Raw genomic sequence first — 27457 nt, 5'->3', positions numbered from 1 at the left:
CTGCAATGATATTATGCATACCTCTAAAATTTACACACGTGATCCGTCTAGTTGAACCTTAATCATGTCTGAGTCAGAAGAAAGCTCTGTTGTGTCTTTGAGTACACGCCAGTGGGCCGTTTTGGCAGAGCATTTGGATTCCCAAATTTTAAACGAGTTCCTTGTCAATGAGCTCCCTTTCATTAGGAGCAACAAAGCTGAAGGCAGTCATCGAGAGGAAACGCGAAAGCTTCAAGTTGATCAACTGAAACGTTTAGTTAGTAACGATTCTAATAAGCTATCGTTACTGACAGCTGAAATTTCAAGCAGACAACCAGAGCTGGCCAAACGTATGAATCTGGTTTGTGCAGGAATGGACTCATCCCCACAGTCGTCACGTAAACAAGGTAATTATTTGGCTATGTTTTCTGTAATATTGTAGACGAGCTTGAGCTAGTCGTTGTACACTTGTCTTGAATCTCGATATTTTCTACCCCTCTAGAACGGAAGCATGATTCAGTTTTTCTAGCTCTCGTGTGCTACGAAGTCAAATTTGGCAATACGATGACGCAGAGTCTAACGTTCACGCTAGATAAAAGCTCAACATGATTGTCTTGCTTAGATTTTTTAGTTTGTCCCAACCTGACCTAACAGAGTATACGCCCCCAATTTTATGGCACTCCTAGTGTTACCGCACGCCATTAATAGTCGGCCGTTTGGCTACGAGCAAGCTACAAGAACCAACAGATTCGTTGTCATCTAGTATAGGATATGTCTATGCCACTTGGCCGTGCTATCATCAACTTTAGTCGAATCAGAGCAGCATCTCCCACACGTAATCTGACACTCACCTCCTAAAGCGAGAATGATGCAGCGAATTTCTCCAGACTACTGGCCATTTTTCGCGCATAATAAATACCAAGACAAGTACACCAATTCGGCCTGCATGTTCACAAGCAGGTCAGTACGATGCTAACCAGTTAGTTGTGAAGATGTGCATATTTAATGATATGCAGTCTCCACCCGTTTTACCACCCCACAGAGTTTTGTTTACCAAAACTGGTTGGCAAAACCAAACCATTTTTCTTACCGTTTAAGCAGGCGCGTACTTATGGGGGTTCGGTGAGGGTGGGTGAGAACAAACCGACTAACTTACGTTGGTTGTCCGCTTGTGCGATACACTCTGCTGGTACAAAACCAATCAGACTCGAGGGCGTATCCAAAAGTGCTTATGCCTCGACGGGCAAACTTGTAGTCTAGATACTTTCAATGTACACGCGTATTATATAAATTGCAATTTATAGACTCTTTATATGACTCGTTTTTAGAGCTTAAATTTAGTCTTCTCGTTGTGTTAATTAATTAGACAACGATTACATTACTCGTATATGCTGTACCACATGATTTGTCGTACTGATCACTCTTCGAAGTTATCTTGGAATAGAATGTCTGGCAGCAGAAATTTCCGAAGTTTTCGTTTGGCAATGTAATCTCGGGTGGGGTGGGGCACATGCACAAAGTGCCCATCCTGGATAGGCCTCTGCTGAGTCATGCGTGCCATATTGCCACCAGCTGTATACAGACGCTGTTGCTGTTGAAGTACTGGCCTGGGCCCACGTTCGAGTTTCAGATTTATACTCCAAAGGATTTATGGAGCGTAATGTGTAGTGTCTAAATATTACATGTAAACTATGGATATATATATATATATATATATATATATATATATATATATATATATATATATATATATATATATGACAAATGTCTTCCAGTAGGCATGGTAACTAATAATTAGATTCACTAGAATAGAGAATGTTTAGCTGACTGGAAGTTCGAAATCTCGGACAATTTGAATGCCCGAGGCACGCGCTTCTTCGTTGTAAGCTGAAATGCTATGAAATATCACCACGACAACGGGAAATTCTTCCATCGTGTGCTTTACGATTATTTCGATATGCAACTGAAACAGTCGATGAATACAACACATTTTTTAGTTGCCACCTCTGTTTGGTGTACTTTAAAAGATTTCTGCAAAGCTGAGCAGCACACGCAGACTCTTGATATATGTTGAGATTGACAATGAGACTATATTTTGCTCGTAACATCTGGAATTTTAATTATTGTGTTATTGCAAATAATAGACATTGCTGCTTTTTGATAAATGAGGAATCAACAATTTCAGTATGGTTGAAACTGCTCCAGGAAACACAAAGGGCACGGTGAATTTGCAGTTTTAGAACTGAAAATGAGTATGTGGCGGAACTGATGGACTGAACTAGATCAAAAATCTGCTTTGTGAATCAGAACTGCTAACCAAACAAAACCTACTTTCTAGTCCATACATATAACAATCATCGACTACAGGAGCAATTTCACCTGACAGCGCCTCATGTTGAACTTGTGATGGACATTACTATTCTTCAAACGGAGCGATAGAGCACACGAACTATCAGTACAGAGCTGTCTGCAAATAGAGCGCTATCACTCTTCCGTGACATTTGTAGAAACGAAGAGTCACGTTTTTTTGTAGCCAGCTAAAGAGTCTTTGGCATTTGAGGAAGTTAACATATTAAAAGAACACAAAAATGTAGGTGTTTAGTTGCATCCATTGATAATACATTGTAAAAACTGCAGAAAATACATAGCCGTTTCCCATTGTTGTATTAACTCTACAATGAATACTATAATTTTACAACTTTAAGCCCAGCTATCAAGAATCACGTTTTACTTTATTTGTGTTTGGAAAAACATTTACCAGGGTAATGTGTTTTGAGCAAATGCCTCAGGACCTAGCTAGTGAACTGAAATCTTCAGTTTTTCTGTTTCGAAATGCAGGCTTTCTCTGTACACTTGAAAAAGAGCCCAAAACATCCATTACGAGCATGGAGCTCTCATTGCCAATCTTGAGATCTAGCCAGCCTTCGAAGATATAAACTAGTTTTCGACGATCACGGGGGAGTTGCATACCAAGAAAGGGGCTAGCCCTATAAAAATTCGTAATTGTGGATTCTTCAGTTGTATATAATATTAAGCACGACAAGCAAAGTCACGGATCACCATGGTAACAATGGAGCCGCATGAGGAGTACAAGATTGGAAAGGATTGTTTGTTGTAATATTTTAGTTACGTAATATTATAGTGCTTCAACCTTGGTTGTTGAAGTGCATGGCATTCTTTTACGGTTTGTAATTCTATGTAATCAATTGATTATTTTATAAACTGACATCTTCCTTCATTTATTGTCATTACATGTCGTTGTCTTTTAATTGCCCAGCACATTTGTTTGGAATATATAGTTGCTCACTTTTACAATGACCATACAGCTAGTGAAACCTTTCTAAATAGCATAAACCACCAAAATTTCTTTAAAATTTGTTCGTAAAGCTTTGGAAATGTGAATTTGGTTTTGATGACTTGCTAAGCGTAGCATTCGGTAACACAAAAAAGACAGAATTTATGCATAAAGCCCAACTGATGTACATGCTACGCGCATGCGCAAAACTACTTAGGACTCTTCTCTCCTTATCAAATTATGTACTCCGCTTGATTAAAGATCTTTATTGTAAGATCGAGCGATAGTGATTTCTTTCTATTTTCTGATGACTTTGATCTCTACTCTCCCGGATAAGTATCTATAACACTTTCTAACAACTATCTAGTGATACCTTCTAAGACTAACAACCCACGTCATCCCAAGTATCCTACATCTTCCGTTTTCTTACAGAGAAAAGTCAGTTCTGCTCCAAAACATAGTCTTTATGCCAAAACGGAAGCCTGACTATCCTTCCCGACTTCTGCCCTTGTGAAGCTTCTCTTTCCACTACCGCATCTCCGTGATATCCTTCGACCTCACCTCCAATGGTTGAGCACTCATGATAGCAGCAATCATCATTGTCGTTGATTTCATTTACGCATCCAGGTCTTACTTGAATTTGGAAACGATTCCGAAGATACTGTCGGCCACTGTTGAGGCGCACCAAGTATGATCGTTCACCTAGACGCTTCACCAATGTTTCTGAAATCCGCCACGTGCGCGTTTGTAAATCCCACACTAACACCGAGTCGCCTGGCTCTAAGGCATTCAACGATTTAACTCCATTGCGTCGGTTGTAACGCTTTGCCTGCTTGAGCTTGTTCGCCGTGTCGATTTCCTTCACACGACCCTCAGCCACTAAAACGGGTCCAACCTTTAAAGACAACGCTGGCAGTCTTGTGCGTAGGCGTCTCCCCATCAACAGATGAGCTGGTGAAACTCCAGTGGTCTCGTGAGGAGTGGTGCGATACGCCACTAAGGCCAGCTGAAAATCACTGCCAGAGTACATATATTTTTTTGGCAGACCCTTGATAGTCTGAACAGTGCACTCGGCCAACCAGTTACCTTGACGATACTGCTGTGAAGATTTTGTATGTTCTAATCCGTACTAAGTTGCGAATTTCCAAAATTTGGTGTTGGCATACTGAGGACCATTATCGCTAACGAACAATTCCGGTATAACATAACACGCAAATATTTCCTGGCACGCCGCGATGACATTGCTGGCACGTAAATTCGACAGAGGACGCAGTTCATGGAATCGAGAATAATAATCCACTATCAGAATATAATGTTTTCTGTCCAGCTTGAATAAATCTGAGCCGACTTGTTGCAAGGGGCGTTTAGGCATTGGAGTAGACTGCAATGGTTCCCGACGTTGTTGGTGCCTAAAACGAGCACATGAGTTACAGCGGAGAACAACATCTTCTAAATCTTTTTGCCATTCCAGGCTACCACATGTGTCCGCTGGCTCTTGACTTCTTAACCACTCCAAGGTGTCCTTCATGAGCTCGTTCAGTGATAGCTCGAAGAAGAGCGCCAGGAACCACATTTCTTCCCTCGTAGAAGGATGCCATCAATACAGCTAAGCGTGTGGCGAATATCCCAAAAAGAACGAGATTCCTGTCGAACGTTGTGCCGCTCCTTTGGCCAAGACGACTGCAGATACTGTATGAGACTACCACGGACAACTGCTGATCTTGCTGCGTTGCAGCTCGAAGCTCCCCAAATGATACGTCAGAAACCGGAAAACTGCAACCATCACAGTTTTGATGTAAGATTCAAGGTCGTCTACGAAATCATTGTTGCCTCTGCCAATAGGGGCTCGTGACAGAGCATCAGCTACCGGAATTGTTTTTCCTGAAACGTATTCTACACGAAAAGAAGGGTGCTAGCCGCAATTTTAGCCTTTGCAGCCTGGGAGAACACTGACTGACATCCTGCACATTCATAATACTCACTAAAGGTTTGTGATCGGTCTCTACTATGAAAGGTCCTGTCATTCCTAACAGTACTGTCCAAAGTGCTCGTATCCCCTTGTCATGGCCAATACCTCCTTGTCTATTTGGGCGTAGCGCATTTCACTTTTTGTTAAAGCTTGGAAAGCATAAGAAATGGCAGCCCGCCTTTCGCCTGGTTGCACTTGAAGCACCACTGCCCCCATTCCGTACGAGGAAGCGTTAGCGGAGACGATGGTGACAGCATTCGGATTATAATATGCCAATACAGGCGCATTTGTCAGCAATCGCTGAAGTTCATGTCGACCAAAAGTTTCCCCTGCTGAGTTGAGGAGGAAAACATTCCTACCTTGAAGCAATTGTTGGCAAATTTGGCATGCATGACATTCCCCAAGAACTCTTCCTCACCTGGCATCAGACTGAAATCAATCTTCTTTCCACATCTGACTAGACATTGGAACTCAAAGGGACTAAGAGAATACTCCTTCAGGGTTTAAGTGACAAAAGCCAAATACCAGCAACTTTTCTATATGAAGACAAGACAGAGCAAGTTCATCCAAATTTTCAGCTGCCTGAAAGCTTTGATGTATGGCATTCACCAAACCATTGGTCCAAACATAACCTAGCCATGCGATTTGTGAATAGAGTGATACTACCACACATCCAGTCATTTCGCAATACAAAGATGAAATTTTTGCCTGAGAGCGTGGCTATTTACAACAAGGATATTAATTCAAATTTATTATTAATGCGTCATATAAATGCATGCTCTACCACAGCAACAAACAGGAAACCAACATCTACAACATTTTTAGTACAGTAATACTGTATGTCATGTCAATGCTATCAGTTTCTACGTCTGTCATCCTTAAATGTCAACACGTAGAAAATCATTTAACAACTTCAAATTTGAGGGGCATGTGCTTTCAGGGTCTCCGGCTCGGTTTCTAAGGCTATGGATATGTCGACCATAAGTTATAATAGTAACAATGATCTTAAACATGTGGCTTAGCTTTTATAAATCTAATATTGAAGTGGGTTTTATCATCTTGTAGTATTTTGTCACGCATATTGTACCATTTCTACCGTCTTTTATTGCCCGCATAGACAGCTGCTATAAGCAAAAATTATAAATAATGGCAATAATACATCGTTGCTATTTATACTAAAACATGTGCCCTGTTATGTGCTTACCATCACTGTCTTTCTAACCTACCACAGCTTACTATACATATTAGTTTTATTACATATGGGACAGGATTGTGGAATCTTATTGACTTGCGTGGCCTCTTGCTTTCCCTCACTAATTAGCATCGGCTACAACTCGGCTAATAATTTGCTAGCACGCTCTCGAGCAACCAAGTCAATAATATGCGTTTTCTTCCATTTAAATCTAATAATTATATCAGTGCCTGTATTATTATCTCTCACGTAAACGTTTGAGTCTTTTCAAGTAACCGTTTCAAACTTTGTTTAACTTTATCTGTGTTTTGCAGGAGGTATCAAAATTGCTGATGTAGAAGTCGGATTAGAGTTACCTCAACATCCTAGAAGAAGCAGCGAAGCAGGTATTGCATATAGATGTATTCAACTATATATTTATCGATTAAGTAGTTTGTCATGATGCAAAATGATTTTCAAATTTATACTACATATGCAGAAGTAATAATTCTATATTTACTTGAGCTCATATTCATGTGCGATGTATGGTCTCAATTCAATTTTGTATTACAATAATTTGAAGCAACTCTTGCAACTACGAAATACTTCATCAAGTGTTTCTAATAGCAAAAAACTAACAGGTATTACAAAAATTGTTGTTTTACATAGGGAAATCGTGTTCTCTTCTCATTATTTAGCAAAAAATAGTTTATTAATTACCATTCGCGTATTGACCGGAGATGCAGTTGCTGTTTCAGGTCTTAGGTATCAGATTGGTGTTGAGTTGTGCAATCAAAAGCGAAATAATGACTGCTATTCTCATGACGACTAAGTCAATTTTTTAAGGCGAGGTGAAGGTACATATGTGTTTCTGTCAGCTTGCCGGGTTATTGGTATGCTCGTTATCAAGAATATAGATTTTGTCGCAAAGACAATATTATTATGTCTTGATTCTTGTGTCATTCCTATCATTTGAACGTTTATTCTGGATATTGAAAACTTCCTTGCAGGCCACAATAGCTAAAATTTTAAATTTGGCACTAATAGTTACATATTGAAACTAAAACATCGTGGCCTAAAAACTTAGTGTCAAGACTTTGTGGCAAGTTCCACAAAGCTAATACTCTTTTCTTCTTAAGTCTTCTGGTAATTATTATTAATATAAATTTCATATAGCAGCCACAAATACTCTTTACGGGATAGATGGGGTAATCTTTAGCTTTATTGTTAAATACTAGTAGAGAGTCTGTTGAGATGCACGTGAAGATGATATCTGATCAATCTGAACGAAGCCCTTGTTTTGCATGAAGGTAAGGTCGCGAAAGAGCTGCGCCTATTTACAAATGAGGAAGCCGCAACCATTAACCAGGTCCTATTGTCTGTCTGACTCATTGGCCCCGAACATATCGTGCTTCTGTTCCACGAATGAGGTTGCAACTATGATAAGTCTAGCCATAGCTGCATGAGACGTGAGTGGAAGTTGCAAAAAGAACGAGGGACTGTGTCTCAATGGTAAAGCCTATTCTCTTAGCGTCGCGATATAGTATTCTAGATTTTACCATTTTTATGCGAGCTGCAACCCCGACATCGACAGAGAATGGTTGCGATTAGATCTAAAGATAGGGCACAACTGAGGAGCTTATGTCAACCACAAATGCTGTGGTTCGCACCTTTATAGACGCGAGAACACAAGAAAAGGTCTAATATTTGAGCCAAATGTTTCGAAATTGTCATAATTAAGATCGCAAACCACTAGCACATTATATGCGCCAGCATGGCGCCCATTCTTCCGTGTAAGCGTGGGTGTATGCATTAATGAATGTCCTTGGTCTTGGACATAGGGCAACCTAAAGGATAGAAAGAGTTGTGCAAACTAGCGTACATCAGTCACCAAAAGGAGTCGAAATGCGGTTTAGCGTCGTTAGACAGAGTTGACTCTACCCCAGAACGTAGCGCGCGCATTAATGGAAGTTTATTTGCGTAGCCATGCCTCCGCAACAGCGTCATTGCGCTCATAGCCTCTGCGACAGCCAATGCAATTTTGCCATTCTTCTTTCTCTTTCATGTCCGAGTATACACGACAGTCACCATCGCCCTCAGTGAGCTCAAGTCGCTTATGGCTGGGACGGCCAGGAAAGCAGTTCGAGCCGAGTTGGCAACTGTCTTCAGCGTCATTCGGATTGTGCTACGGAGAAGCAAGCAAGTTAAAACACACACGCATTCGCAGGTAGCGATGATTTTCGTTCCCCTAGATTAATTTTCCGCTAGCCGTATCTTCACAATTCTTAATTTCTTCTCTTTTCATCATGCGCAACGACGCCAGATAATTGGCTATGATTTTATGGGCTCTCGGCGAGTGCTCTCGTTTGGTCATGATTTTTGTTTGCTTTCGTTGTGGTCTTTATTGTTGTTGGGTGGCTAAACGAGATCTCCCATTTGCTGTCACCTTCGGCGCTGGAGCGTTAATTGCGACGCCGCATAGCGGCACCTAGCGGTACCTGTGCTGCAGAGCGTGACAGTCTGGCCGGCCTTGTGGCGTCTGCCACTTGGTTTCCGAATGCTGTTTGCTGGATGCTGGCGCCTGACGTGGGCACTTGGAACCTGCCAAGTGTCTTTGGCATGCCGTTTCTCAGTCGTTACTTCTTGTGTAGTCCGAATGGGTTTTTCTGAGAAGCGCTTGTTACAGTCCGTTATCAGGCGATATCTCCTGTATTAGCTCTTTGCTAGGTAAGCTGAAAGCAGTCAGTAACGATTTTAGGACGGCAAAATAGCGTCACTTCTTTCGTCTGTCAATCCTGAACTTCAACGGATTAGCTAGTTAACATGCGCATTAGCAAGTAGCCAAGGTACGATACTGGTCATATTTGCACGCCACTTGCATGTCGTGTCCCCTGCATGTCGGTCCGGAAGTCCACATCGCTTTGTCCACGCACTCGTCTACCTGGTCCTTGGCACTGTCGTCTGGGCAATTTATACATGTTACTTATATCGGTAAGTGCATCTGGTAATACTGGTGTTGTCGACTGGCGTGTTGCCTTGTTAGCTCTCTGCAGTCTCTTACACATTAATTACGCCTTATGCCGATGACTGTGGCAGTTTTGCATGCAGCTGTCACTTAAGCGCTTTCCCTCAAAACCGGCTTTTACTCAGCTTTGCCAGCTTCCTGTCTTGCTTTATGTCAATGGCATTTGTGTGTGGCCGCGCTGATAAGCTAATGTGCGTCTGCGTAAGGAACAGAGCACCAGAGTGCTCACGTATTGACGCCGAGCCATTGTCGATATTTTAGATCAAACTTTGGGCGTCTTGCCTGCTGCGGCAGCGCTGTAAGAAGTCAACCTCTTCAGCCCGGGCAAGACTTTGGACTCACCTTGCGGCCCTCATGCGTCAGATTTGTTTGCTGTTGAGTCATGTATCGTTTGTAAAGGCACGATACTCGTTGCAGCTCGCGTCGTTGGCCAGATCTAGCACTGGAGTACGTGGGCTTAGCCAAACTCTTACCTGACAACTTGGAAATACTTAGGCGTATAGAAAGTTCACAAGCGGGGCAAGGTAAAGCGCCCAGCCGTCGTCGTCTCCGTCATATAATCGGCATACCGGCCTGGGTACAGTGTTTTGCTGTGTCCGCAGGCGTTTTTCTGCAGTGCCACTCGGGCAGAGCGCTCGATCTCATGTATACTTGCGGCTTGCCCTGCACGAGGTGCAGTGCCGCAGCGGGACTTGTGGACTTTTCTATGATGCAAGGTCCCCTCACTTAGCGGCGGCCAATCACTCGTTCTCGTGGAGTTAGTTTCACTCCTAGCTATATGCGTCAACTCTTTTGGCCATAGACCAGGCACGCTCCTTACGCTGCCCACAATGCCTAGAACCCGACCACCCTGCCTCATCGTGTGCTTTGAAGCCAGAGCCATCTCTGCTGCAGCTTCTTTCCACAGCAGCTGCTCACATTTGCAAGTTGACCAGCGGTCGAGGTACTGGATGCGCACATCAAAATCGGTCTATAAGAGGTTCTGCCGATCAAAAAACTGTCTGCTGTAACTACAATTTTGCCTCGTACAGCGGGTTCCCGGACTGCACGTACCGTTATGAGTGTCTGCGATTTCGACGCTCTCACAAGCTGCCAAAGTGCCTGAAACCGTCTTCAAGCTCATCCGCTCCCAAAAGCCAGAAGTGCTCGGGCAGTGAGAAGGATGCAACCTCAATGGGGAGAGGATCTCGGCAGGAGTAGGTCAGCCAGGCCCCCAGCGCGGTAGAGGAATTTGTTTATGAGGGTAGCGTACTATCACATGTGCGTTCTGTCATTTGGAGGGTTTTGCTTTCAATCATTCCTGCTGTTCTGTAGAAAATAGAAATGTGTCACATGTTTTACCGCGTCACTTAGTCGTACAGTCCAAGTTGTTTTCGGCTGGTTCTTGACGCTGCGGTAGTTAGAATGTCGAATATATATATATGTATGTATATGTCACTCTACGCTCACAGATATGCCTCACTCGTTAGCCCATAATTGCAACCTGGGTGGCAGTAAGTACCGATACCTGTTTGACCTTTTGGTCATCAACAGCTGTCGTCCTTCTGGTCGTGTACCGCGGACAGACTCGCCTGTCCTCTGTCTCACCACTAGATGTGGTGGCATGGCGTCCGGAGCTCGCGTCTCACCACTAGATGTGGTGGCATGGCGTCCGGAGCTCGCGTCTCACGCCTGACAGTCCTTTGCTAACTACATACTTGATGCTCTAAGAGATGGTTTCAGGATAGGCCTCTCCTAAGGCTTTGCCAAGTTCATATCAGCAAAGCGAAACATGCAGTCGGCTACTGCAAACTTATAGTTCGTCGACAGCTACATCGGAGCTGAGGTTGCAGCATCGCATGTGTTCGGTCAAGTGGATCTTGGCGTGTCAACAGTTCCGGTAAGACTGATTGGTTTGGTACCTAAGAACCACACCACGGGCACTGGCGCCTTATCGTTGATCTCTCTTCACCTTGTCTCGCCAGCGTCAACGAAAGCATCGTTATGGACCTATGCTTTCTTTTCTATGTTTGTGTAGATGAGGAAACGCGGCGTCTTTTTCAGCCGGGTCCTGGAGCGCTGATGGCTAATCTCGACATAGAGAGTACTTACCGCCAAATACCGGTGCATCCAGATAACCGCCACTTGTTAGGCGTGCGCTGGATGGGCGTGGTCTACCTTGATTCTGCTCTCTTCTTCGGTCTTCTCTCGGCTCTTAAAATATTTTTGCCCGTGGCAGACGCTCTTCTCTGGATCGAGTATCGCAAAAGGATCACTTCCGGTATTTACTACCTAAAAATTCTCTTTTTTCGGAGCATCAAACTCCAGCGAGTTCGCCAAGAAATTGGCTACAGCGCTTTGCAAGTGTACCTGCCTTGAGGTTCCAGTAGCTGCAAATAGCTGAAGGGGCCGTCATCTTGCCTTAAGTTCCTGAGCCTTCAGCTAAATTTGGATGCAGGTACGATATGTCTGCCGCAAGCAAAACTACAACGAACCGGTCAAATGGTTAGTGATTGGCTTGGTCGTTGCTTTTGCACCAAGAGAGACCTGCTGTTGTTGGTTGGAATTCTGCAGCACGATGCGTCGGTATTCAAGGTCGGCAAATGTTTCCTTTGCCGCCTTATTGACGTATCATGCCGCGTCAAGCGCCTACAATACTGGGTTTGGCTGAATTCAGACGCGCGAGCAGATCTACTGCGGTGGGATACCTTCCTGGTCAGATGCAATGGAACATGCTCTCTGCGTACTCTTGTCTCGCAGCCCCCAACGCTGCAAATAGATTCGGAAGCTTCTAGTTTATGGGGTTGTGGGGTTTTACGGCGCGAGCACTGACTGCAATTGCAATGGTTTGTAGTTTGGCGTGACTGCACTATCGCAGCAAAGGACTTCATACCGGTTCTTCTCGCAAGCTTTGCTTGGGGTCGTCTATGGCACGGCGAGTGCATTCAGTTTTGGTGAGACAATACCACTGTTGTGTCCGACTTGCATAAATACTTCTGTCACGACAAGCTATTGATGCATCTGCTGATGCTTCTCACGTTTGTTGCAGCCCATTTTTTATTTATTTGGCAAGCCATACATATCCCGGGAAAATCTAATCACGCCGCGGATGCACTGTCTCGTAACAATCTACTAACGGCCTGGTTTTTTTCCAAAAGCTACGTTCAGCCACGAATCAAGTCTCGATGCAATTGATAGCGCTCTTGCAAGCGTCGAAAATCTACTGGAGCTCACCCATCTGGAGTTGAAAGCTAGCCGAGTTTTTTCGAAAGCTTAGCTTTGGCTACTCTGAAGTCGTACGCTACCAGTCAATCTCGGTACCGCCGATTCTGCCTAAAACTCTCAATTCTTCCGTTGCTAACGGCCAAACATACTCTGACCTTTTTCATCAAGGCTCTTAAGAAACAGAGGCTTACGTACAAGAGCATCAAATGTTAAGTTTCTGCCATACGTCACCTGCATTGTCAATATGGACATAAAGACCAATTTGCGTCTGCTCTTCTCCAACTAACATATGTTCTGCGTGGAGTGCGCCGCACACAGGGTAAGGGCCACATTCGTCAACGCCTTTCCATCACACTGATGGCGGTGCGCGCGATCAAGGCCGTCTGGTCTCAGCAGCTTGTTAGCTACGATACGGTGATGCTCTGGAGAACCTGCTGCATGAGTTTGATCGGTTTTCTGAGGGCTGGCGATTTTACCGTGTCATTATTGTCGGGCTTCGACGCTGCATCTCACGTCACATCTCAGGATATTACGACCGACTCTAACGAGAACCAAAGACTTGTGCTTCTGCACTTCGAGCAATCAAATAAAGACCCCTCCCTGCAGTGCTGATGTCTACCTTGGAAGAACCGCCAAATAACATTTGCCCGGTTATATTTCCCTTGCCATACATGGCTGTTAGGGGCACTCGTTTGGAGCAGCTGTTCATCTTCAACGACGGCTGTCCTCTATCCCGCGTCAAACTGGTGAACTGGTGCAACAGGTGTAGCTTGCGTTGGCGTTAGCAGGAATAGATTGCTCAGGGTTTACTGGCCACAGCTTCAAAATCGGACCGCCACTACTGCCAAAGCCCGTGGCATAGACGACTCTGGCATCAAAGAAATGGGAAGGTAAAAAATTAAGAGTTGGAGGCTTACATATAGTTGCCAGCTAGGCATCTTTTACCCTAGTCGAAATAATTAGCTCCTAGTTTATGTCATTACCGCTGTATACTTAGAAGACATCTAATGTAGAGAATGCAAGCAGCCTGGCGTAAGGATGTAAGATCTTTGTGCAGACAGCATCCGATCGCTCGCTGGACACTCTACTCTTTTCCGTCCATGCTTTCTGAGGACTCGCTTTTCTTTTCTAGCTTCTTTCTGTCCCGTGGGACAGTCACCCAAATGTTTGTAAACGGCAGACTTAGAGTACAGTCTCAAGTCAGAGTACCGTAGCTAGTCCAAAGGTTTGCTCAAAGAAATAACCTTGTTTGGGCCGGGATCCAAGAGTAAACGTACCCGTTCTCTTGGAACACGGTACCAGAAGCAAGTGGCGCACGCGAAGAGGTCCAGCGTCGCGACCCTCGCTTCACGGCCACACTTTCCGACCAGGCAAGTGTGGCGTCGTGCAGAATCATCTCAACGAGTGAAAGTAAGGAGTCAAATGCGGTTTACCGCAGTTAGGCAGAGTTGAATCCACACCGCAACGTAGCGCGCGCATAAAAAAGAAGTGTATATGCGTAGCCCTGCCGCCGCAATGATGTCATTTCGCTGATAGCCTCTGTGAGAGCCAACACAATTTTGCTTTTCCCTCCCCCTCTCTATCGCGTCTCTGTTGCTTATCCAACGTGAAAGACCGGGGGCCAGAATTCGGGCATAAAACTACCGTTTCCTGACACAGAAACAGAAGCAACTGGCGCATGCGCAGCGTCCTGGGGTCTCAACTCTTGCGTTACGGCCACACTTTTTTGACCAGGCAGCTGTGGTTTCGGGCAGGAACATATGAACGAGTCAAGGCAATGAGTCAATGTTCAAATGTTTCAGCATGGCATTGCACGACAAATGCAAACCGTCAGATTTGTATAGTTGTCAGTTTTTGATACATGTCTTCTTAAAGGATGGAAAGACATCAGACATTAAAAGAAATTTGTGCAAACATACTGGTCGCAATAATCACACATTGTTTTTCATCCAACACTTCGTTCTCAAAGACCTTAAGTTGGTGAAAGGTGACACCTCTGCGCAGCCGGGGTTTGAAATATTTTTTTTTATGTGAGGGACCGCTATACACAAAAACTTAAGCTGGAGATGCTGTCTGCATTGTAATGCCTTTGTTGTGAAAGACTGCTTTGAGTAGTAGTGTCTATTCTTCGATAGGTTCCAGTCGTTTGTGTAGTCGTAAACAACAAATTCTATTCCTTAGACAAATAAGAGAGATATATTGTCTATCCTCATTTTTCACAACGTTTATGGCTGTGAGAATGTAGGATGTGACGAATCTGTCGCAATATGGTAAGCAAATAGAAGATGGCAACTAACTGCTGCTGTTCTAGAAAGAAAGAAATGTATTTCTTTGCAATGTTTGGAAAGCAAAAGATCTTGGTTTCAACTTTGGAGACGGCTTGCTTTAAAATAAGCCTTTTGTATTTAGGAATAGCACGCAGATGGTCGTGATCCTTATTGGAAATAGACACATTTGAGATTGCATCTTATTCCGCTTAATTAATGTTTGATCAGTTCAGCCTACTCCATAAAACGTTGAACCAGATAGAACGGAGTGTGCTCGTCATTGCTTACGGGCTGCACAGTATTGACTACACCCATGAATATTCTGGGATGCTCGATCGCAAGTCTCTGGTAGAATAACTATGGAAATTTCACGAGTTCGGCGAGCGATGCGAACTCTATAGGGCCATGGACAACGGAACCCCAACAATCCTGGCCAAAACCGGTAATTTGGGGAACACGTGTGGACGTACACAGCTCGCCCGACGAATATAAGACCCAGACAAGAGTTGCGCAACAAGTTTGTTTTCCAATTTGAAGCTGGAGAGATTCAAGAAAAGTTTGGTTGCATATCGTGGGAGAACTTCGACTGTACCATTCCCAATCTATGCACAACGGTCATCTACCCCGACGTAAAAGAACGAAGATGTACACGTATTGATGTCTCTTTTAAAGCATGTGCGATAGCAAGCTGTTTAGTATTTCTAGTATTCTAGGATGTCGTAGCACAGGCTCTCACGCCTTTAGCTGCAAGATCACTCAGGGCCTTCGTTGTGCAAACTCTCAAACAACATAGAAAAATCTAGCTTATAAATTGGATCGATACCTGGTCCTGTCTAGTCGACCGTTGGGCAACATATTTGGCGCATGGTACGACCACACAACAACCGACAAGGTGGCAGGAATTCGCAAATCAGACACCACTAATATATTAAAGAACGACAAAGCATGGGAACGCGTTGCGTAATTGTCTTTGGCCGACTTTGCATTTTGCTGCAGTTCTAGCTTTCAGTAGGACGTGCTATCGATGGACATCACCGAGGTTGAGATGGACCCTATGCGATGCTATGCAAAAGAAGCCAACATCAAGACCATCTTAGCTGCGTACAAGAAACCGACCCAAAGCCATCGACATGCTGTCGACACTAATGCTTTACTACCGTAAGCACAGAAAATATCTTAGAAAAGGCGCAGCAGAAAAGCGATTATTGCTTGCAAAGAGAAATCTATATTTGCCTTGCTTCCCACTTTAATTGACAGACCCACCTTTGTCTCTATCGAACAAGGTGCGAGAGATAAATCTCTAAGAAATCGAGGATGCGTTGGCCTCCAAAAAATATAAGTAAAAAACATAGGACCTGCACATTACATGCCCAGAAGAGATGAAAATTAAAAGAAACAACGTCTCCAATTGGAGGTCCTACCAAATCTAAATATACGATCAAGCGGAATACCGAGAGAAGTCCGAGAAATTATACGCGTATGTGTGTCTCACTTTAAAACATCTTAATAAACCATCAACTCTTTCCCTTAATTAAACAGTAGAGATGCCACATCCTGGCCTTAGTTTGCCCAAGAAACACGCCAAAGATAGGAATCGGGATATGTTTGGTTCCTCAATAGGATACCTGGAATTTGTGTAGTATGGGCAACTAAGATTGTCTACCAATTCTTGGAAACATACCGCGAAGTATTTCAAAAGCGACCACTGTACCTATTAGATCTGTGGCCAAGAGCCGTCCATCGATGTGCTACCGACGCACACGTTTCACAAAGACTTCCAAGTAATCGCAAGGAACCCCATAGCCGTCGTGCAGACTCACGATGCTACACAGCTCGAATAACTACAGACAATGGCCGACGTGGGTACTGGTTGCAAAACAACTGGAATAACAAACGACCCACACCATAGAACTAGTATGCCTAAGCAAACACACCAAAATAACGGTCGATGTATCGCAAATGGATTATGCGTGTATGATAGCATATTTTTAGGGCTCTGCCAGGTACTCACAGGACCACCGGCTTGTGAAGTCAACATTGGTGTAAGCATTCGAGGTCTCACATAAACCCCAGTGGTTCAAGTCATGCCACAAGCGATGGTCGCTTACTCCCCCAGTTAAAGACTAGGTCTCATCTATACTCCTGAATCAAGAGAGAAGATTGTGTGTAAGGTTATTGCCCAAGGAAATAATGCTGATTCTCGCCATCACTGAGAAATGAGCTTGCATGCAAAGTCCCAGATGTCTACGCTGGTTTGGATGACTCTCTAACAAATTGAGCTTTAGTACTACCCCCACACAATGACAAAATGGCCAATAGATTAGGAGGTGTGGTCTTTTTGTTATGGTTACCTTTCCAGACAGATGACTGGGTTCTTGTTTATTACCCTAGAAGTATAGTGAGTGCTACGCAATTTTCCGGAGTCTAGCAAGGTACAATGTACGCACTCGCACACACACCACACACACAAACACACACACCCACACACCCACACACACACACACACGCACACACACACACACACACACACACACACACACACACACAGGCTATGTGCAACACATTTTACAAGTGGGTATTTGCTCTTTTGAGTCATAACATCACACACACACACACACACACACACACACACACACACACAGGCTATGTGCAACACATTTTACAAGTGGGTATTTGCTCTTTTGAGTCATAACATCCAAGTTCCTTTTATCCAGTAGTTACACAGCTGCTTCCTTTACTCCAAGTGCTGTTATAGGCGTAAATCTCTCTAGTTTGACAACGCCCAGAACTAGTTCTCGTTGCTGCCTGGAAGCATTTTTTGTAGGTTACTAGAAATAATTAAATAGCAATTGTCACTTTGTAAATCTTGAATGTGCAGGTGTTGCTTTGAGCCACTGAGATAAATATGTTTTTACCAGAAATATTTGAGAAATTAAATGCTATTGATTCTTACTATGTCAGTGCACTAATTGCAATGTATTTGTGGCAAACATTTTATAATTTTGTATGCTAGTAACTAGAATCGGCGTAAATTTTGAAAGCAAAAATAATGTTGTATAGAATACCAGTTGAATTAGCTAAGCTTTCATGTTGGGACGTTAATGTTTGTTCGTAATAGTCTATCCGTGGAGGTCTGAGTATGAATATACAAACATATGTTTTCCACAGATATAGAAGAACTATATGATTTGTGTGTGTGTGTGTGTGTGTGTGTGTGTGTGTGTGTGTGTGTGTGTGTGTGTGTGTGTGTGTGTGTGTGTGTGTCAGTGTGTGTGGGTGCGGGCGTGTGTGCTTTTAATAAATGTACAATCGAACAGCCATGTTTGTCTGTGATTGGATTAATTTAACAGGACAACAATTTCACATTTGCAACAAAGCTAGTCACCGATGCACACATAAATTCACGTGTGCATGAGACACTCGTAGTAATAATGTTGACTAATATTTTTTATTTAGAAAACCTTGAAGACAGAAATGCAGAACACTTGCTGCCGTTTTCTTTATCTGATACTGGGAACAGTCTTCTAGCATCTACCATTGCAGAGCAAGATAGCGACAGCGAAAGTAAATTTGCTGCACATTGCCATGCATTTCGGTAATCCGAGGTAATTCCGTACACATTTGCTATTGTTGACCCGTATCCTATAGACAACACGCGGTTCGAACTTTTATTGTATCTCCCTTTAGTATTGGTCACTGCACTACATACTAGAAATCTCGTGGTCGTGTCCTTGCTCACCTCTATTAGAAACAGGATATAATGTGAGGGAAGGTCAGATTTTTGCGGGTGAGAGAATTCCGTACACTTACTAATGCTCGCTTTTCTCAAAGGTTTGGTATGTCTAACCCTTTTAAACATGCAATAACACTTACCAATCGAGTCTGAGAGTCTTTGTGACATGCGAAATTAGCGTTTAGTCAACACAACGTAGAAATACATGGTAACTGAGATGTGGACAACCTGGAAGCCAAACCTACTTTATTGTCACATATTTTATATTTATCTGAACTCGAAATTACAACATTGTCGTGTTTGAGCGGAGCACAAGTGCAGCAGGTAGGAACAGGTTATCGCAGCATTGCATGGATGGCTCTTTACTAGCAAGTTTTATCATTCGAGCGAGTTTACGGCAGACATATCGTCGCACTGAAGGCGAAATACTACGGCTACAAACAGATTTGCAGAATTGAATTTGTTCTTGAAAGTTAGAAACCAGGCAGGTCACAGATGTGTTACCTTATTTCAGGGACCTCTATCTAGATTCTACAAACGATAACTAGCCTTTATTTTTTCCATTTATTCAACGAGCGCTTATTTACTAAAATAGTGATTGGTTCAGAGCCGTGATCAGCCTTTGAAATCAAACTGTACCGAATTACCCCGAGTACAGAATTACCTCGGATTACCCAATTTTCTTTAGACAAGTATAAATAATTATAACCTGTTTTCCCGCAATTTTTAGTGTCCGAACCGCCCTCAGTCTTGGAATTGTCTTCAATGTCAGTGACAGCAGAAAGCAAGAACCAAACCAAAGTATCACCGAATATTTCTGGACACTTAATTCAACCAGGTGACAAGAAATTTATTGCATTTTGCGACTTAATGATTGGAAAGCAGGAGAAAAGAGAAACAGACGAAAGCCTTTTGATTGTAGAAACCGATGCTTTCAATGCTGATATCTTGCTAGATTGCTACAAACAAAGTCAGGCATCTGGAAATGGTCTGGCTTTAGTTATAAAACCGTATTTGGTTGATCTCTTGAAACGACAGCAGAGTTTAGATGCTGTTTGCAGTTTGAAAGAGTTGAAAGGAAACAGCAGGAAGTCGCAAGTAAGAAAAGAATTGCCTTCAGATTATTTTAGTTACAAGCACAAAGACTTGTTTATAGCACTGCTAGAGGTAACACCATCTCACAGTCACAGTCGGTTGATAAATTTGTGCGCTAAACTCAACCGTCCTGTCCCGTTTCTTTATAGAAAGGTTCTGAAAAACGGAAACATTGGATTTCAGCTTGCTGCAAGTGGATATGACGAACTTCTTTGTCGTCCCGTTGACCCACTTTTGGTTTCTTACGGAACTACATCTGCTATTCGTAAAGGAAAGACGAATCTTTTGGTCAACCTGTTTGGTTTTAGTGAACAATCAAATGCTCTGTCCTTAGAATCTAGTCCAGGCGGTCCGTGTCACAAACTGTCTATTGACATGGTCTTTGATGCAAAATTGTCATTTGAAGAAAGGACAATAACCTTTATAGTAGCCGATGCACATGACTATAACAGCAACAGCTTCGGCTTCAATCTTGTTTTGGGCATTTTGTCACAAGCAGCCGTTTGTACTATTTTGCATGTTACTTCAAAAGACTTCAGTCCTGAAGGCAAGCCAAACACTGAACTTTCTTGCATTTTAAGCTCTTGCTTAAAGGTTTGGGAAAGGCCATCTCACCTGGCTCTTTTTTGGCGCGACTATACAGACGAAGAGGAGAGTTTGATTGTCAATGCAAAGTCTAACGTTTCTAGCCTATTCTCTGATTCTAAGATAACAGCTCATTTCTATAAAATTTTGAATTTGAAGGAAGCAAACGAAGTCGAAGCAGATGCTTTGTTTGACGACTTAAAAAACGAGTTGATGACAACTTTGCAACAAATTTCAACAAGTGTTCATAATGCTATGCCTTCCATAAAACACATAACTCATGCAATGTCCTTTTCTGGTATATGTTTCATAGCTGAAGCAATCGACGACATGCAAGTGTCCATACCGACCAATCATAAGGAGGCTGTCCTAAGTTTAGGAAAAATTATTCACTTGTTCTTGGACCAGCAATTTGAAAACTCCGAAAACGTCACGGAGTGTCTTTTTCCTGCCTCGACGACTGTTCAACGTATTGTTGCTTTAGAAGAAAGTATGCGAAAGCATGCTCGACAAGTTTCGTGTGATCATAAAGCCATTGCTAAACTAGAGGCAGAATCGGTAGCGTTGAAGAGAAAGAAGAATCATTGCAGTACCTCAAAAATTGTTAAACAATTTGCTACGATTATCTCAGTTAACGGGACTGAAGGTATACAGGAGTTTGCCAGACAACTGGAGGCTTGGAAGAAGCCAAAATGCGAACCTCTCATTCAAGAGCGACGTGAACTACAGAGTGATTATGAAAAAAAAGCTGCTTCACGCAAGACAGCAACTAATAACGAAGCAAAAGAGCTTGTCGACGATAACGTTGCATTTATTAAGAATCTTATTCAAAAGAATTCTCGACGTCTTAATTCCTATGATATATCAATTGATCACTTCTGGAGCGAACTAATTTGTCTATGTGAAGTATCAACGCAAAACGAACTTGGCCGATCTGTGACTCTTTTGAAAAAGGAATGTGGCCTGTCTCAGTCTCAGTTGTGTACTGCGTACACGCAATGCGTTATGAGAGGTTATCCAATTCAGCTATTGCGAGGAAATCCTTTACATATGCCTAGTGAATTTATGTCAGAAGTTCTCAGATCGATCCAGGTAGAAAGTACACGTCAGCTGTTTGTTATTTCAGTCATAGGAGCTCAAAGTTCTGCTAAATCAACACTCCTTAATTATCTATTTGGATGTGGATTTGCTACCCGAGCAGGTAGCTGTACTAAAGGCTTGTACGTTTCTTACATGCAAACAAAAGATTTAGATCTTTTAGTTCTCGATTCCGAAGGATTGATGTCTGTAGAATCGGGGGGACGTGACTTTGACAATCAAGTAACTCTCATGGCAATGGCATGCTCTCACATAGTGATCATTAATCACAAAGGAGATTTGTCTAGGCAACTGCAAGAACTGCTGGAAGTTGCTTTGTACGCTATGCATTATTTAGAGGTCACTAGATGGAGACCTGATGTTCTCTTTGCACTTAGGGATCACGTGGAACGTGACTATGAAGCGCTTCATCGTCAGTTGGCAAGCATGCGCCAAAGCCTAGATGAAAACGCTGGAAAAATGAATTTTGATGTAAACAGCTTGCTGAAGCTTGATGCTGATTCTCTATTTTTACTACCACCCGCATTTGCCAACGAAATTTATTGTGGACAGGAAGTAAAGCTTCCCACAGTGCTTTTCTCGAACGAGGTATTTGCACTAAGGCAAAAGATATTTAATGCTTATCGCACAAGATTGGAACGGCCAGATGATCATGCAGGTGATCTGTTGTCTCTAGAAGAATGGTTAGTACATGCTAGATCAGTTTGGAACAATATCATGTCTTTTGGAGGCAATTTTGTTCATTTCGAAAGTTTGCAGCAAATAGAGCAACGAAAAGAAATCGTCAATACGTTTCACAAAATCACCAATGACGTTTTGGAGTCGGGTAACGGCTACAGAGCACAATGCGAAACTATTTTACGTTCGTTTTTTATACAGTCTCAAGGACATAGTTTAGATAATCGAGAGCTATTGTTTTTGGACAGATTTTGCGCAGACTTGGACTGCGTCACAGAGAACACCAAAGAGAAAGCAATTCAACTGTTTGCCGAAGCTTTTAAGAAGCGTCCTTACGGACTTCAATGGAAGGATGAGTTTGAAATAAGATTAGATTCATGCATAAACGAAGTCCGATCGGGAATTTTGCGAGCATGGCATCGCTGGGTAGAGAGAGTTAAAGACAACGCCAGAACAGACGAGATTGAGAAGTCTCTTATGAAGGATATGGACAGATTCTTGGAAGAAGGAGGTAGTATAGAAGCAATGTCAACTGCCGAGCTACAAACGCAGTTTGATCGTATCTGGGACGATCATTTCAAAGGAGCGAAACAAAAGCTTGAAGAAAGCTTAACTCCGCCTGACATTCAAGAGACTGTCGTTTTCAATCGGTTCAAGCATCAAATTGACAGAAGTGCGTTTTCAGATAACATATTTCGTGTACTAAAGATAGATGTCAATCACGTCCCCTCCCAAGAAGCATTGTTGACGTCACAACCGCTGCAACATTACGTGGTTTACGTAAAACACTCAAGCGGATGGAGAGTGAAGCACAAAGTGACCCATGCAATTCCTGCAAATTTGCCTTACGAAGCGTACAAAGCGGAAAAGAAACTAGAAGCTGCCAGATACCTTAAAGGGGAAGTTTATGCCATGTTTCGAAAGTTGCGCAATGACATTTTGCAACAATCGGAAGACCTGGAAGGGCCAATATTAGGATCGTTAATGAAACGAACTAACAAGGCTATTGCTTCTATCGGTCGCGAATTAGAATCCAAGTTTGATGTAAATCTTCAATATACTTTATTTGCAAATGCTGTTTATGACGAGCTCAAGTATGAAGCACTGGAAAAACTGAACAGCAAAGAAAGAGATGAAGTAGAAGAGAAAATGAGAGAGTTACAAGATCGCAAGGAACAAATATCTCAGAGAGCAATGGCAAGACTTCATGGACAACAGAGTGATATCGCTAAAGCTTGGTCGGTAGCAGGTAGCATTTATAGTTGTTTGATCGATTGGGCCAGAAACGAAACCTTAAACTATTCCCTTAAAGCAGAGCAAAGTATCAAAAGTCAAATGCCAAACGCTCGCGCAGCAGCGGTGAAAGCGTTCGAGTCTAGCTTTGAAGAGGAAGATTGGGAAGCAGTCGTAGAATATTGTATAGATGCAAACAAGTTCTTAGAAAAATTGTTTAATAAACGTTTTGGCAAACTGGAGCAAGGAATCATTTCTGAAGACCTGGCAAATATGAACGAGTACATTTCATCCAAACTAAAAAGACTAAAGTCTCTGATTTCTAAATGGTCTGAGAAAGAGAAAAAACACTTTACGACACTGGGCTTTCTACACTATGCCAGCAAAGTTTTTCCTAAGCAAACTGATGAACGCCAGAAGTTTAATCTTCCTTCACTAGGTCTTGCATGTGAGCTAGACCTGTTGAGTCAAATTCCAAAAGACTTCGAAATCGCTGATCTTAAGCAGTTTGCTAATGCTGTAGTAGCGAGCATTGAAAACAAAGTAAAAACAGGAAAAGTTGACGAAATGGTAGTAGAACTATTTAAACGTGATTTGATGAAAGTTAATCGTGAACTTTGGAGAAAGGTAAGAGGATGTCAAGAAGTTTGCCCCCTCTGCAACTCAAAATGTGACCGAGATGAGATACATTTACAACTAAATCAAAAGCATCAATGCCGCATTCATCTGTTGCCAGCATTTCACGGAAGTAGAATCACTGATGGCCACGCACCTGTACTCGATTGCTGCACTTCTGCCGCTGTAAGAAAAATTAAATGGAGACGCAAGGACGATCCTGATGAAGAAATGAGGACTTTTGATAAACATATTAAACACCACTGGCCGCAATGGGACATTCCTTTATCAAAACATTCCCTTGGAGTTGCTCTAGAGTCGAGGTTAAGAAGAGCTTGGGTGAACTGCCGCAAAAGGTTAATCCAACGTTATGACATGAAAGACACAACTCCTCAGGAATGGATTGAACTCTACGAGCAGGAGAATTCTTTGAAACAATGAACGTTTTCTTTTTGTGCTCATAGTTAACCTATTAACATTTACTGTTGCAATGGTAATAACACTTGATAATTATTTCTTAAAATTTGCTAGATTGTTGTCATTGTTGCCTTTGAATATGTTATATTGCTTGCAGTGTTGTCAAAGGTGGTTGAAACAAAGACATTTTAGCAATGTGTCGCTTATTGTTAGCATTTATACAAATTTGTAACAAATAATGTTTTTTACGGATAATTTTAAACACTATTATTATTACATGTCCAACCTAAACGTGAAATCGCGAATATTGCTAATTTACACTTGTTTGATATATATATATATATATATATTTTTTTTTTTTTTCGAATATAGAATCATATATATATATATATATATATATATATATATATATATATACACATATATTATATTATAGGTCCCATAGGGGACTAGCAGTACCATCTAAACTACATCTAGCTAGTATCATTTTAGCGTTGCTACACCACAGTCTAGTAGAGAGTTGCTGATGAAAATGACAAACATATATATATATATATATATATATATATATATATATATATATATATATATATATATATATATATATATATGGGTGTATTTATACAGTGGTTACTAAGTTCATGCTAGAAATATAAGATTTGCGCAAGTATATGTGCCTAATACTAATAACAACCAAACCGTAATGCCTACTGTCACAAAACTAAGCACGCAAGCAAAATTCTAGATACCACTGGTAATGATGATTTCCCGTGACTATTTAAGGGGAGCTCACAAATATCTCATGTAAAGTCTATATATTTTTTCACTCTTCTTCTAGACTATTATGGGATTTACTCTTAAGCTAATTCTAAACGTAAAGATTACATAATCACATTAAATATATACATAAACGGTAACGTTTCAAAGATATACTTTGTAGAACGTCAGAAGAGTTGTTCGTTTCAGCTGCGTCCATTCCTAATGAATTGCAAAAAGGCGCAGCAGCGCAACCACCACAGCCATTAATGTGAAATAATCATCAAGTGACTATAGCAACAAGTGCTAATCTATATAATAAAGTATGGCTGTGTGTGTGTGTGTGTGTGTGTGTGTGTGTGTGTGTGTGTGTGTGTGTGCTTGTGTGTGTGCGTGTGTGTGATGTTTGTGTGTGTTAATATGTACAAAAAGATGTTCAAGAAAAACGGTCGCAGCGCCATTACATTTAGCTCGTAAATGGTTAATCCATCAAATACGGGACGAAATAGAGATTGCCGTCGTCTTCCAGATATATCCGGACTTCTCTAGCGACCACACTATTTACTGCCGGTCGAACCCACCTACATTTACGCGCAAGTAATTTTGGTACGGCGCATCGGTTCTCCACCGAATTTAAACTACTAGTTCCTGACGTGAGATGATAGACGAGGACTGTGTCTCTTCTTACGAACAACGTCCAAAAAGGAAGGCATTTATATCCGTGGCGTCTTTAAAAATTTTACATTCGTTTACCCGTCTACGCCAGCCTAGAAGCCGCCATTTTTGAAATATTTGTTCCCCGCAAAGTCAGCAACGTCTTCGAAGTGACCCGGCAATTGTCAAACTAATAGGCGTTAGTTCTTGTGTGCCTCACTGTGACGTAGAGACCTGTGACATATACGTAGGTGATTATGATTGGTCATTGGACCAGCATTGTGTTGGACTGAGCTAGGGTAGTATAAGAAGCGGTATTGATTCTAATTAAGTTATATTTGACTGGGTAGCGGTAGCGAGTGGGAATTGGTTAAGATTGCGTTTACAGTATACGGCACGGTTAGCCGTTGAGCTGCCTACGCGTCCTCTCTCGTAAAGTGCTGCGTTCTTTCTCGGGAAACTCGCCACATTTGGGGACCTGTCCGGGAGAGCGAATACTAGCAAGAAGAGTGACCAGCAAATTAAGGAGGAATGGAAGAGACTGCTGGGTCATTCCAGGGAATCGTAGCCGTGGCGTGGTCCAATAGATCGTCTTATTGACGCCAGCGATAAGCTTGGCCTGAAAGGTAGAGCGTAGAGAAGAATCACGGCGAAGACTCGAGATTAAGATGAAGCGATTTGAACTAGACGCAAGCGCGCATGCCGTTAGAATATGCGGGAGCGGTGCCCGAGGGACGAATTGTAAGGTACCGAAGCTTGTTGTATTCGCAGATGGCACGGACGAGTTAGATAACTATTTGCGTCATCCATTGCATTGACAATTTGCCATCAACACGTTTCCACCCGTGATGATATAGAGAAAGTATGTCTGGTTTAGCTTGAAGGTTCCGTGACCAAACTGCGTCCTGATAGTTTGCTCTCTGCACATGCATACGCAGAGCATATTGCGTTGGCGGAAGGCTTTCGCCTGGTGCGCTCTTGACAGAGAACAACTTGTTCCGACATTTGTTAACATCTTCTAGCTTCGATCTGTACAATTGACACACAAAGGCTTCGCACAGCTGAAACAAATCATCAGGGACACTGAATAGACGACCGAGGCGTGCTAAGGACAACACAGAACTTGAAATCTGATTGCAGAAATTGCAATCCAGCTTTTTTTCATTGCCTTTTGAATGCACTAGTACTATCTCAGCCGGTTAAAGCGTGTCCAATAAGCGCACTGCACACTGTTTCACCTTGATGAATTTTCATTGTTTGAATGTCGACTCGATGTACCGCAAGCGTGTTAAAGTTCCCGTTCGGGAAAGATGCGAGTAGCGATACCAGGACTCCAGGCGCATGCCAAGATTGCGACTTCAGTGTAAGGTGATCTGATCACTACACTCGTATACCCGTCCACAGCTGCATGAAGTAGCATACGAGTGTCTGCTTTCTCGTGAGAACTCTCTAAATCTGGAACTTCAGCGGCCGTACCTGCAATTCCATAACTACTGCTTGGAAGAGTACAGGTAGTGCCGTGAGTCACAAAGAAGAAACGATTGAGAAGTTTTCAAGCGTATTCTGGCCTTACCCATTTTTTGACATGGAACTCTGACAGATCCGACTTATTACAGTCCGCAGATAAATATTTTGCCATTGTGTAGGGCACTTTTGAGATGGATTGGTCACTCAAATTTTTAC

The 27457-nt window shown here is 42.5% G+C and overlaps 1 protein-coding gene across 1 annotated transcript; it reads left to right on the top strand.

Annotated features, from left to right (window-relative positions):
- LOC134193535 (uncharacterized) lies at positions 1-24640 on the top strand. The gene is made up of 5 exons (XM_062662362.1): positions 1-386; positions 6750-6821; positions 11457-11522; positions 18367-18474; positions 19374-24640. The coding sequence occupies exons 1-5, from the start codon at positions 65-67 to the stop codon at positions 24386-24388; spliced, it is 5583 nt and encodes a 1860-aa protein (XP_062518346.1). The 5' UTR covers positions 1-64; the 3' UTR covers positions 24389-24640.
- Positions 24641-27457: the final 2817 nt, after the last annotated feature.

Source organism: Corticium candelabrum, chromosome 17, assembly GCF_963422355.1.
Source record: "Corticium candelabrum chromosome 17, ooCorCand1.1, whole genome shotgun sequence".
Classification (NCBI taxonomy): domain Eukaryota; kingdom Metazoa; phylum Porifera; class Homoscleromorpha; order Homosclerophorida; family Plakinidae; genus Corticium; species Corticium candelabrum.
Note: the sequence above shows the minus strand (reverse complement) of the source record. Positions and strands in the feature narration are given on the sequence as shown.